We start from the raw sequence: 13,522 nt of genomic DNA, 5'->3' as shown, positions 1-13,522 counted from the left end.
GGAATTTTAGTCCAAAACATCTGGAGGGCCGCAGTGAGGTGAGTGGGGCTGAGAGACTTCAGAGAAGTGTGACTAGCCCAAGGTCACCCAGCAGCTGCATGTGGAGGAGCGGAGACACGAACCCGTTCACCAGATTACGAGTCCACCACTCTTAACCACTACACCACACTGGCTCTTTGATAGGAGTGGCCATAAGCCAGCGGCAGAGCAGCTGCTTGGCATGCGGAAGGTCCCAGTTTCATCCTAGGCACCTCCCCTTTTGAAGACCTTGGGAAGCAAGGCAGGTAAAGATTCCCCCCTTCCTCCTGTCAGCTAGGGTAGATATCAGGCAGATGGAGCAACTGGCTCAATGGAAGTCCACTGAAACTGCTGCTAGAACTGGAGAAAAATACTCAGTGCTTTATTTCATCATGGGAGGGAGGGGGGAGCCAATGAAAATAGACACCTGGCAGTACAATCCCACCCACCTTGCCACAGAGACAGCGAAGAGGCCCGCACACCAGGGATGTGGGAGGACAAGCAGCCCCAGAGAAAACCTGGCCTGGTGCCAGAACATCCCTGCCTTGGAACAGCAACCCTGGGCTAGTAGCTGCATCACAAGCTGCTCTCTTGAAGCCTCCTTTCTGGAGAGCTCCTTGGCCAGCCTGACCCCACCATCTGACCCCAGGCTTCTTACCTGGGGAACCAAGTTACCGGCACTCAGTCTGGTTGCCCTGAGCCCTCATTTCCTGGGAGCTTTTTCCTCAGCCATTCCCCTTCTTCCCGATCGATGCCATGCCCCTGGCTGGTGGCATCCCTCTGCTCCAGCCTATCCCCCTGCTTGACCCAGGCTGGACCTCTGGATCAGCCTCAAACTACCCTTTCCATAGGATTCTTCCCTTGAGGCTTCTGGGACCTCATGGAAGTGGCCTGATCCTGCCACTTCTTTCTGATCTCTTGCTAGTAAGGCCTGGTGGGCTCTGAGCAGGGCAGAGAAGTGGGCCTCTCTGCATCTCTATGCTTGGAGAAGCATTTGTGTCCCTTTGCCTGGATCAAGACCCAAGGTGTGCAAGGGTTAAGTTGAGGACCTCTACTTGGTCCTCTAAGGGCTCCTGCACCCTCCCAGCTCAATGGACATATTTCTGCTTTACGTCTCCCAGCCCAATCTTTCCCAGCTGAGCCCAACTCTCCAGGTGGTTCTTTCAACAATGTCCAAAGCAGCTCCTTTCTGGTACCTTTAAAACATCACAGTCAAGAGCAACTGGATCCCACCTGTGCTGTCCCCCTCAACTCCTGCCTGCCTGAGGTTTCGAGGAATTTGGGGGATGGTCTGTGAATTCTCAAGGACAGAGGAGCTCCAGCAGCAGATAGGCAGAGATGATTAGCTCCCAGAGGCTGCAAGGGGGTGCTGATGCCGTGCAGAACTCGTTCCAATGGGCAGAATATGCACAACTCGCTTTAGGGAACTTCAGTGCAGAAGCTGGGGAAGGGGGGGAAGAGAGACCCCCCTCCCCACCAGCCCCATTTTATTTCTAAAGTCCAGGCATTCCCAGGGTTTGGCACTTTGGCCCAGCTCAGTGACAGGCATCTATCATAGAGCTGGACCTCATTGGGAGAAGGAATGAGACGGAAGGAGGCCAGGCTGCCGTTTACAGAGGCAAAGATAGACACTCCCCTCTACCCCACTGGGAAAAAAGACTGGCTACAACCACTCAGCGTTCCTGCTAAGGGCCAGGTGGGAAAAGGAGTCACAACAACCTCCTGCAGGCAAGTCCCAGATCCGGGCAAGGAGTCTCTGCCTTCGAGAGCCGCTGGACTTGCCACCATCACAACACACAGCCCCAGTGGGCTAGTCCAGGGCCAGTTCTGTCCTTGTCCTGGGTTGGCAGCAGAGCACGTTCTGAGTTTGTTTTTACTTTTAAAAAGATGTCCCATTGGTCAAAAGGCCTGTCAACCAGCCATACCTTCTGCTCTGCTGCCAGACATATGACAGCAGGGTCCCAATTCCTACGGGGCCCGCTGGTTCTTTTCAGCCCAGTCGCAGGCGCCCCTTCTGAAATGTCCTGGGGCCTGCCGGAAGGATCCGATACTGGCAAGCATGTTGCTGCTCCTCGCCGCAAGAAATTCAGAGGCTTTCCCTCAGCTCAAAGGCAGGCTTTTGCTAGAAGCGTTTGTCTTCTGGCTGGGAACTGACCACAAGCTCCTTGTTGCCAAAGTCCCACCACGCAGTCATGTGGAAGGCCATGTTAGAAAAAACCACCAGGTACTCCAAGAAGGCAAAGATGGTGTAAACTAGGAAAGGAAAAAAAGAAAGAGGGGGAAACAAGGTCAGGAATCTCAGGTGTCTGAAACAGCACCAAGCACAGCTTATATATTTTGAGTCCACAAGGGCTAGAAACATGGATTTTACCCCAGGATTCCTGGGAGGCTCAGTTCCACCCGAGGAACACTTCACATGTTCTGCCAACACACCTGCCTCTTGTACCCAGCTGCCTTTCAGTGTCCTCAAAGGCGCCTGCCAATCACTCACTGGTGAGCATTTCCCATGTGGCTCAGATAATGTGGTAAGTGATCCAGTTAGAGTTTTAAAAGGCCGTCTCAGCACAGGGAAATGCAGGCAGCAAGAGGGAGGCTCCTAGCCATGTCTATAGCAAAAAAGAGTGATGTTGATCATGGCTTGACGGAGCCTCAGCCTCCCCACATCAAACCAGGCAAAGGAGACACAGAAACACACCCACACACCTGGTACACATGCCCACCACGTGCTGCTGGGTCCAGACTCTCATCCTTAGCTAGAGGCCCTGCTGGCTGCTGGGAGTTGGAGTTCACCAGTGTGTGGAGTGTGCCCAAGTTAGCTATCCTTGGCATAGCGGTTAATGGGGCGCAGGAGCCACTAAACGTCCTGTGCCCATTTTGTTCTGCTACAAACAGGAGGCATGGGGCAAGCACCAACCCCAGAGCCACAGGAATCCTCTCCTACAAAGGAAAGTCACAAAGCAGGTGTGTGGGGTGCTCTGGCACCGCAGACCAAGCGCCACCACTGAGCAGCCTCCGTTACTAGCCATGCGCAAGAGGCTGAATCCCCAAAGCGGACTTACCTCCGGGCTCGCAGTACCAGTTGTGGCGGAAGTAGAAGTAGACGGCTACTGAGAACGTGACCAGGTTGAAGAGGAACAGCCACCACTTCCACTTGTAGGACTTGCGCTCCTGCAAGAGAGGGAGAGGGGGACAAGGTTACTCCCGCCAGGATGAAGGCTGGCAACCCCACCTTTGCCCACGCATGCCACCTCAGCCTCAGTGGATGCAGGACTTGAGGCCCTGCTCCTCAGGGCTTAGCATGCAGCCTGTTTGCAACAACAGAACACGAGGAGACGTGTATGGAGGCCACCTGTGGCCACCTCACCTCAGAAGGGATACCGTTGAGCTGGAAAAGGTGACCCAAATAATCAAGGGGTTTTGGAGCGCCTCCCCTGTGACAATATTCAGAGCTTTGTAGCTGAGAAAATCAATGAGTAAGAGGAGACATGAGAGTGGGGTTTACGTTTGTGCATGGTGTGAAGACTTTTTTCTCCCTCTGTCTCATAACGCTAGACCTCCGGGATGTCTGATGAAGCTGAGATTTGGAAGATTCAAGATAAGCGAAAGGAAGGGAGTGCTCCACACAGCCCATAGTTAAAATATGGAATTTGCCGCTACAAGATATAGTCATGGCCAGCAACTTGAGTAGAGGCTTAGACAAATTCTCAAAGGATAAGGCTATATAAAAATGGCTGCTAGGCATGATGGCTTTGTGATTCCTCTGCTATCAGAGGCAAGATGCTTTTGAATACCAGTTGTTGGAAACCACAGGAGGGGAGACGGCTCTCGCGCTTATAACTCCTTGCTTGCAAGCTTCCCATTGACCATTTGGTTGTGCAACTCACAACAGATCCACACTCTGAAGCCCAGGGTTCCTACAGAAGGGCCACAGCTTGCCTATCACAGCTTCCTCCCATCATTCTTGATGACTGGTCCTGCTAGCTAGGGAGGGTGGGAGTTGTAGTCCAAAAACAGCTGGGGACCCAAGTTTGGGAAACCCTGCCTTAAGGGATAAAGAGCAAAAGGGCAGGGAAGGGGATCTCTGCAAACAGGCCAGGGATGCTCTTTGCCAACAGTGTCTCCGCGGCTAACAGGCTCAACACAACACCCCAACACAGAGCAGCCCTGAGTTGCTACTGCTAATATAGGGGAAGTACAAATCCTCGCTCTGCTTGGCTTCCTGACTCAGCTTATTTGAGGGAAATGGGATGCAACAGCAGCAGAAGCATTGAGGAGGGTGGGAGAACTTAAGAGCTGGTTGCAGCATGATGCGTGGGCCCACACCCACACACCAGGGAGTAAGAGGGCCGGGCCTTGCTTCTGCCACGAGAAAAGTCTGACAGAGGGGCTGGGCCATACTAGATGAATGGGGTGTGGGAAGAAGGTCCCCCCCTCTTCTGGTTATTGCCAGGCAAGGGGAACCCCCATCACCGTCTCACCCCGGGGCGTAGAAACTCCAAACCACAAATATTTAGATTGCAGCTAGTTTCCATTTGCTTTCATCAAAGAGAAGCACGAAGATTTCCTGGGGGAAAGTGGGAGGTTTAGAAAGAACAGGGGGGGGAAACAAGTTTTGAGATGGGGGCAAGTGGGAGGGGAGAAGAAAGAGCAATGGGATGGGAGGAGCTACGGCAAAGCATCTGGTCAAGGCAGAGAGCACGGTGGCAATTCTAGAAAACAAATTTGGGCAATGGCAGTAACCTCTCCGGTGCTTTCTATTGATATACGGAAACCCATTTCAGTCTTCTAGTCCTCATTGTTACAGCTCCCACATTTCTGCATCTGAGTGGCTCTCCTGTCGTGCCTCCTCTCTCGCCCCATATGCTCCTCGTTTCTCTCTTTGCCCCTTTTGCTCCTTTAGCATAGAGCCAGTGTGGTGTAGAGGTTAGAGGGTCAAGCCTAGGACCTGAGAGACCAGGGTCCAAATTCCCACTGGGCCATGAATCTCACTGGGTGTCCTTGGTTGCCAGTCACTCTCCCTCTCAGTCTCACCTACCTCACAGGGTTGTTGTGGGGATGAAACGAGCGGGGAGAACCATGTACGCCACTTGAGCTCCCTGGAGACAGGGCCAGGTGGGACAGAAATGCAAGCAATAAATAAAATAAGTAGCAGAGCAGCGCAGGGGCTGAACCGCGTAACGTGTCCCCTACTAGCATGCTGTTGGGGCCCAAGATCTGCTCCGTGGCAGGCGTGAGAAGCCCAGCCCTTCTGCGCTAGAGCAGAAGTGCCAAGGCGGGAGGGAGGGAGGGAAGCCAGGAGCAGGAACCACAAGCAGAAATCTCTTATGTAAAAATTCACACAGGAAATGGCAGGTGGCAATTCACTGTGTTTGCGCAGGCGGTGTCAAAACTCCTCTTTGGCCTCCCTTAGTCAGTGGCTCCCAAGTACACACACACGTCCGCCCCCTTGCTTGTCCTCAGCATGCAGCCCCTCCTCTCTCTTGGCCCTGTGCCTATTGTCCCCTCCACACACAGAGACACATGCCTATCACCCTGCTCCTTGCCATTCCTTGCTTCAGTTCCCTGCGTCTACAGCTCTCCAACCCTCCCTCCCCAACAGCTTGCAATTCTTCTCCTGCAGTCCTGTGTAAGAGCTTCTATCATGTAGGGCCAAGCGGGCCCATCTAGTCCAACAAAACATCCCACCCAGCGGGGAGCCTCGAAAGAGGGCCTGGGTGCGACAGCAACTCTCCTCCCTTGCCCTTCCCAGCCACTGGTATTCAGAGGCACATGGCCTCTAACAGTGCAGAGAGAGAGAGCAGCCGCCCTCAGGATTAGCAGCTCCTGGCAGCCTTCTCTTCCTCCATGAATGTATCTCACGCCTTTCTAAAGCCAACCATGTTGCTGGCCATCAGTACTTTCCACAGGAGCCAACTCCATAGTTTTTATTTTATGAAGAAGTGCTTTCTTTTGTCTGCTCTTCATTTCCCACCAATCAGCTTCATTTGATCAAACCTGGGTTCTAGTACTCGGAGGAAGTAAAGTGCACAACTTGACACACTTCTGTAATGTTGCATCTTTGGTAGGGGAACTGCTCCGTTTCATTGATCATTTTGGATGCCCTTTTCTGAACCTCCCCTGCCTCTACAATACCCTTTTTGAGGTTAGATGACCAGAATTGTACACAGTATTCCAAACTCAGTTGCACCGTAGAATTGCACAAGAGCATTACAATACTGGCAGCTTTATTTTCAATTCCTTTTCTAATGATGCCTAGCACGGAATTTGCCTTTTCGCACCTGCCACATGCTGGTTCAACATCTTCACTGACCTACCCGCCCCAAGGTCTCGTTCCTGGCGAGCCGCTTCCAGCGCAGACCCGCCAGTGTATACTTTCTCCTATCCAAACTGACCTTTTACCTCCCTCACAGAAGCTGTAGCGCTTGCCAGGGCTGGTACACACAAGCAAGTGCAAACAGTCCTCTCCATACCACTGCCGTCCCTTGAGATCTGAGGTCAGAGGTCAGGGCTTCTGGGGAAGCAGGTGTGGCTTCTAGGGAAGACTGAGCCCCCTCACCTCTCCCTTTGTCACGTAAGTGCAACATAAAACGCCAAGGAATTATTGAGAAGACAAAGCTCCAAATAATGATCAGTAAAATACTGAGCAAACCCAGACAGCCCTCTGGTGGCAGAACTTTATACCAAACTCCAGAAGTTGCTGCTCTCCCCATTGCCCATAATTCAGATTGTGTGTTGCCGGGGGGGGGGGGGGGGGACGTCTGGATGACACCCTGAGTCCCTTTCAGTTCTTGGGGTCTGGTAACCAGGGAGGAATAGAATCAAATAGAAGTAGTCAGGTGAGTTTCTTCGGAAGACAACGACCTTAGTTGGTCATTTCAGTGTCCTCACCAGCATCCCGAAAGCATGAGCTAGCTTGCAAGAGTCCTGACTAATTGGCGGCCTTTTCTCCTACCCACACATAGCTGATAGCCAGAGAGAACTGTGTGTGAGCTGAGCTGGTAAACCTGCTTGCTCCGTGCTGGATCCAAAGCTGTGACCAATGGAGAAGCAAGACCTGTTGGGGTGTTGATGCTGTGAGCCCTGCCGTGTTACGCTCAGGTTGTATATACGTGTAAACAAAACCAAAAACAGGGGTACCTTGGTTGTCAAACTTAATCCGTTCCGGAAGTCTGTTCGACTCCCGAAACGGTTCGAAAACCAAGGCACGGTTTCCGATTGGCTGCAGGAGCTTCCTGCGTTCAAGCGGAAGCCGCGTTGGATGTTCGACTTCTAAAAAACGTTTGCAAACCGCAACACTCACTTCCGGGTTGGCAGCGTTTGGGAGCCAAAACATACCAAGGCGTTCGACAACCAAGGTACAACTATATCCTCAAGACACCACAGTATCCACCAACCTTAATTCCAAGGAAACTGAACCCTGGGTAAGCGTCTGGAACCCCTGGAGTCTCTCCCCATTCGGAGGTCGGGGTGGTGCATAACAATGTACATCTCAAGAGACGGAAAGGTTAGAGCCACCCAACAACCATTCTGATGAGATCAGAGTGTTTATGACTTACAGTACTTGTTTTAATTGTACCAAGCTGTATATAACCTGCCCAGGCATCACGTGGTGGATGGGCTACTCTAAATCAATATATTTGGAAGTACAACTATGGAAACATGGTGTGCGAAGCAGCGCTATGAAGACCCAGGCAAGGCTGCTAAGTTCAGCCCTCAGCTCCAAACCCGCCTCACATCTACCAGTGAAAGAAAGAGAGGGGACTGTACCTCGGGACTTACTGCGTGCTTCTTAGTCATTCGCCACAAAACGCAAGTCAGGAACATGTGGCTGAGGGCCGAAGCTATGAAGAGGATGAAGGCGTTCTCGTGGATCACTGCAGCAAAGAAAGGCATGCAATGCCACCAGTGAGCAAGAAGCAGAAGTGGCCGCCACCACAAAAGTTCAACTAGCCACGGGGGACACGCAAACTCCTAGGCACAACATTAAAAGTAACAGCTAATTGTGCACCTGAAGCTTGCGTCTAGAGAGAAAGCGTTCTTCTGCCTAAGCCAGAGGGAGCTGCATCCGTTTTCTGCTGCTCCAGTGGGAAGGACCTGAACCGATGGATTCAAATGCCAAGAAAGGAGAGTCCGACTAATCCTTAGGAAGAACTTTCTGACGGTAAGAGCTGTACAACAGTGGAACAGACTCCCTTCACTGGGTATTTTTAAGCAAAGGCTGGATGGCCATCTGTCAGCGATTCAATGACTGAGATTTCTGCATTGCAGGGGGGTTGACTAGATGATCCTTTCAATGATCCTTTGAGAGAGTTCGGAACAGAGATCTGGGGCAGGAGGCAGAGCAGGCTAGGCGAGAGGGGACCAGAGGAGGCACGGTGGCTCCAGCCAACCAGGCCCCTCCCAACCAGCTCGTAAAAGCAGTGCTGTTGTGCCCCAGTGACAAACCCCAAACTCTCAGGCCCACAAACCAGAAGGCAGCCTCCTGCCAGTAAGCCAGGCTGGCGCTGCACCAGGCGCTGATACTTACAGTAGTTCTCAGAGGAGGAGACGTAGGTCAGCAGCAGGAGGGCCGCGTTCTCTAGAAGGTTGAGGCCGAAGGCCGCATTGCACAGGCGGAGGTACCCCGGATGTGTGCAGTGGCAGCCGCGGTAGTGGCTCCAGTAGACAAAGGCCACGAGGAAGCGGGGCCCAGAGTGCAGCCCGATGCAGAAACGCCACATGTAGCGCTCGGGGGTCTCCCCACCAATGGCAGAGCTGATGGAGGGGAGATAGTTGGGGACCTGTAGGGGAAAACAAGAGTCAGTGGTACTGTAAATCTGACAGTTCTCCTCCCTGTGACCTGCCACCGTGGAGAAGCATCATCTCCCCTTGCAGGCAAGCACCCCCTGCTCACAAGCCTCCACTTCTCACAATGCTGGAGTTTGGGGCCTATTTGCTGTCGGTCTTGCGGTGTCACTCTCCTACCTACAGGCACTTCAGCCTCTGACCCTCACAACAATGCTCCTCTTGCTTTAGCTGGCAAGGGGGACAGGAGCACCCCAAATCCTTCACCCACAAAGGCTGAAGATAGGTTTTAGCTCTGATGAGAAAGCCTCCACAGAAGTCCGTTTGTCTTATGCACTCTTATTGTACTCTCCCATGCAAACCTGCCTGGGTAGGCCCTTATCTCCGTCTTGCCACCCTCACAGGCACACATGGTGTTGATGTGCAGGAGGGTCTTTTTGGTGGCTGCCCCCAGGCAACTTTGGATCGCCCTTCCCAGAGAAGCTAGACTGGCTCCTTCTTGCTGTCCTTCCACTGGGAGGTGAAGACTGTTTTATTACAACAGCACTTTGGCACCAACTCTAACTGCTCTTTTTAAGCAAATGACCCAGAACCATAGAATCATAGAGTTGGAAGAGACCACAAGGGCCATCCGGTCCAACCCCCTGCCCAAGCAGTTACAAATCCACTGAATGGTAGCATTGTCTAGCCCACATTTTACCAGCTTCTTTACAAGAATATCATGGGGCCGAATCCCCGTAAAAACCGAATCCCCGTAAAAAAAAATCCAACATAGGGCAACCTTTAAATACACACACAAACACTTAAGGAGGACTTACATCGCAGTGGGTGGCAGTGGTTTCATCAAAGTGAAAGAACAGGGACCAGATGACACAGAAGAGGAAGCCAAAGAGTGGGCAGCACACGGTCCCGACTGCCAGGGTGGTAAAACGGAGCCGGAAGAGGGTCCCGTCCCGATCCAAAGGGAGTGGCAGCTGGAACATGCTGCCAAACCTATGTGCATGGAAAGACAAGCATTTGTGCTGTGCTTCTTTCAGAAGCAGCGGAGCGTATTCCCTATCAGCCTCCGCGGCTGTGGATAAAGATCTGAAAAGCAGCCAGGATGCATATCTGGTTACTCAGAAATACTGTACAAAGAGGGGCTCACAGGCACCAGGGCTTCTTTCCATCCCCAAATCGACAAAGCGCTAGGTCTGGATGGCAGCCACCTGAGATTTCTCTAATGAATTCCAGTACAAAATCACTCATCTTCTGAACAAAAATATGTTACCTTGTCCCCAAGTTCAGCTTCCGTACCTCCAGGTTGGCTTGAAAGCTGTGGCTGGTGCAAAACTAGAATACTGCCACCAGGTCGCAATGCTGCTGGAAGAACTGCAAAAGGACAGTTGACTTGCAGCTCGCATGCATTTAACTTGCATTATATCAGCTTTAAGCAACTGGTGTCAAGCCAGCTGTGACTGCACAAATTAAATAAATGCAAGGTGGAGAGCTTAAAAGCTATTTTTTCCCCTAGTTCAGAAGGAGCCTTTAAGCTGTCTGGCTTGCTTATTGGGCTCTGGGAGGCTCTTCCGAGATCTCAGACAGTCCTGCCTCCTGGAACTGACCTCCAGGACTTACCGCTGTGCGGAGCAAGGCTGGGTAGTGCGAGGCCAGAGGGCTGCCTGGCACGACTCCCAGGGCAAAGCAGATTGAGAATGTGGTGGATTCTGCCTTCTTCCACCAGGAGAACACTCTGTGATCCCCGAATGAAGAACGACATGGAAATTTAATAAAATAAACAAACAAAATAGCTTTAAAGCTCTCCGCCTTGCGTGGAGCACAAGAACTGTCCAACCTAGCTTCTGAAAGGTAGGGGTGGGCATGTGGAGGTGGCTCCAGGGTTGTTTCCCACGGAGAAGAGTCCAGAGTTGTTCAACGACATTACAGGCCTCCTGACTCTCCCAGTCCCTGCACCGTCACCTGCTCTGCAAAGCAAATACTGACAATTGTGACCAACACCTTTGCATCCCCCATGCGGGAGAAAGCCAGCCTCACCTGCTGGGGAAATGGGCACAGCAGCAACTCCTGTTCTTCAGGACTTCTGCTTGAACTACCAAGGCTTAGCCTTCCATCTCAAGACGAGAACTGAGCCTGCACAGTCCCTCCTCCAAGTAGGCCCCGTCTGATTTACTGTTCACACAAGGAAAGGCAAGAGGAGGAAGTGAGCCGATGCTTTCTTGCTAGGCAGGTCAGATCCGGCAGCTGAGTTGGCGAATGTTGACCTCGGAAGAATTCCACTCAGCCTGTCACACAGGACCCAGCCACACCCGCAGCAGAGCTCACCTGAGAGCAATGTCACCCCTTCTGACTCATAAGGAGCATCTGCTTAAGGCAGTTAGTGAAGTCATTGCAGTGACTGCAACAGGAGCTCGATATAAAAAACTTTGGTACTCACAGGAGAGTGAGTGTGTTACCCCATAGCTGCAGGTGAGAGGTGATGGCAGCAGCCACCAGTGCCTAAATTCACAGCACAACGTCCGTGCGGGTGGGGCCCACTGGGAGCAGGCAGGGTTGCGCCAGCTGCTATAAGCAACATGCCCATTGCACACTGCAATTAAAAGGTGTGCTGGAGAGTTTCAAGAGCTGGAACCCTGGAAACCAGAGACTTGAGATACTGCCCAATGTCACAAAATCCAGCCATGTGCCCCCACCACATCTACCCCCAAGGCTGCCTGAAGCAGAGGGCAAATCAGCAGACACCCACCCTACATGTAGGAGCAAACGCCACGTTGATGCTAGCAGCAGGGCTGCTGCAACACCCGTGAGGGAGGTCTGTGGGGCAGTTATAAAAGCAGAGGGCACATGATGCACAGCTCTCTTCTCCAACAGGAGATGAGGGTTCTTGTGCTTGAATCCCACGTTTCCCAGAAGGGGCAAGGCTAGAGGAGCAAGCCCTCCACAGATCTGGAGTGAAGTCCCTAAGGCGGTTGGGATGGAGCCTTGTACGCCTCCTTCGGGCAACTCCTGTAGCCCAGCTGGTGCCCAACACCTTGGCTGTTTTCCTTTGTGGGGGGGGGTCTTGTCCTCTGGCCAGCCCAGGATGCCCAGGTACGTGGCCCAGGCTTGCTCCTCTGGGAGGTCTGGAGACAGTGGGGTTTCATGACTCCCAGTGCATGGGGACAGGATACTGGGCCAGGTGCCTGGGCGATATATATGGCTTTCAACATCATGATATACCACCAGCTACACATCGCAATAGATCACGGTGCCTGAAATAAGGAGGGAGCTACATGGAGGCACTGGCTGACTGATTTGTAATATACTGCCAGGTCAGAAATGATGAAACGGTTATGACGATAGGGACCTCGAACTGGTCTGAGGGCGACCTACGTCTCTATCGCCCCGGCCCTAGTAGGGCCCTTGGGCCTGATCCAGCAGCCGGGCTCTCCTCGTGCCCTCCTCCCAGGTGGAGGTTTGCCGCCTCCCGGCACATGCCGCCCCAAGCAGCTGACAGGAGGGCCGGCCCCGTATCCCCCGCTGCAGGAAGGAAGGAAGACACTTTCGGGAAGCCGGACCAAGCAAAAAAGCCCCGCCGCCTTCGGGGTTAGAAAGCGGGTTGCTGCCCCGGCGGACCCCCTCCGACCCTGCCCCGCTTCTCCCGCCCGGCCGCCTTCCCGGGTGGGGCCTCGTGTCGCCGTTACCTCCGAGGGGAGCTTCGAGATGGAGCGCTCCGGAGCGGCGCCTTCTGCTCCCTCAGCCTTGGAAGGAACCGGGAGGCCCACCGAGGAGACCTTCCCTCTTCCGCCCCGGACTCGCTTCTGAGGGGAGAAGGGAGGAGAGGGCCAAGGCCAAGCCGCGGCGCCCGCCCGCCTGCCTACCTCCCGCCCTCTGCCTGCCTCCTTGCCCGCCCGCCCAGGCAGGCCCCAGGGGGAGGCCGCGCGGCCTCCGACAGTCCCGCCCCGGCGTCGGCCGCGTTCCAGGCGCTTCTCTCCCTCCAAGCGGAGGGCGGCGGCCAAGGCTCCCCCGCGACCGCCTCGCTCCTCTTCAGATGCACTCTGCACATGCTCGGGGGCTTAGACAAGGGCAGGGGAGTCGTCTCCTCTTCCTGAGGAGGTTAATGTGTCTCCTTCGAACTGGGGACTCCCCCCCCCCCTCACGGCTGGGCTTTCGTGACGGCGAGGATTTCTCCTCAGCGTGTGGGCTTTTCGTATCTTCCTCAACGGGCCTGGAGAAGCGCCCCTTATTTTTCTCTCTCTCCCCCCCCCGCGAACTACGACTCCCGTCAGCCCGTCGCGAGGGCCGCGCTGGCAGGGGCCGATGGGACTTGTAGTCTGGGGGAAAGGAAGGCGACCGGTTTCACCGCGGCTTTTTATTGGCGGCGCCCTTCAGCGACCCAGGCCCGGGTTCGCCTTTGTTTCTGGGACCATGGCAGGAGCCCACTGCGCTCGCTTACTCGGCAGTAACCCCCATTGGTTTCAATGGGGCTGACTCCCGAGTAAGGGTTTTGCCGGCGGCCCTCGCCCATTGTTTATTTTAGGCAAAGGCAAACTCGGCCCTCCAGATGTTTTGGGACTACAATTCCCATCATCCCTGGTCCTGTTAGTTGTAGGGATCATGGGAGTTGTAGTCCCAAAACATCGGGGGGGGGGCAGAGTTTGCCTATGCCTGATTTATATTTCTTAACCCGGCGCTTTCGGTTTGTCTCCCTCTCGAGGGGTTGCTATGGAAACTCGAGGGCGAG

General features: G+C 53.7%; 1 protein-coding gene across 2 annotated transcripts; it reads right to left on the bottom strand.

The window, feature by feature from the left end:
* Positions 1–379: 379 nt before the first annotated feature.
* Positions 380–12,621, bottom strand: PGAP2 (post-GPI attachment to proteins 2). 2 transcript variants are annotated; one of them, XM_035116430.2, is made up of 7 exons: positions 12,483–12,621; positions 10,837–10,971; positions 9,621–9,795; positions 8,546–8,798; positions 7,786–7,892; positions 3,078–3,186; positions 380–2,271 (listed from the first exon to the last, which is right to left on the bottom strand). In XM_035116430.2, exons 3-7 carry the CDS (start codon positions 9,783–9,785, stop codon positions 2,141–2,143), a joined length of 765 nt encoding a protein of 254 aa, XP_034972321.1. In that variant the 5' UTR covers positions 9,786–9,795; positions 10,837–10,971; positions 12,483–12,621; the 3' UTR covers positions 380–2,140. The 2 variants fall into 2 exon arrangements, with proteins under 2 accessions (XP_034972321.1, XP_034972323.1); XM_035116432.2 differs by having other exon boundaries at positions 7,798–7,892.
* Positions 12,622–13,522: the final 901 nt, after the last annotated feature.

Source organism: Zootoca vivipara, chromosome 4 (assembly GCF_963506605.1).
Source record: "Zootoca vivipara chromosome 4, rZooViv1.1, whole genome shotgun sequence".
NCBI classification, from domain to species: domain Eukaryota; kingdom Metazoa; phylum Chordata; class Lepidosauria; order Squamata; family Lacertidae; genus Zootoca; species Zootoca vivipara.
This window is presented reverse-complemented; position numbering and strand designations above follow the sequence as displayed.

Coding starts and splice junctions, on each gene's coding strand:
- PGAP2 (XM_035116430.2), bottom strand. CDS start 9,785: ATGTTCCAGCTGCCACTCCCTTTGGATCGGGACGGGACCCTCTTCCGG. Junction 8,799..9,620: donor CCACTGCCACCCACTGCGAT/GTAAGTCCTCCT, acceptor TTTCCCCTACAG/GTCCCCAACTATCTCCCCTC. Junction 2,272..3,077: donor CTGGTACTGCGAGCCCGGAG/GTAAGTCCGCTT, acceptor TTCCTTTCCTAG/TTTACACCATCTTTGCCTTC.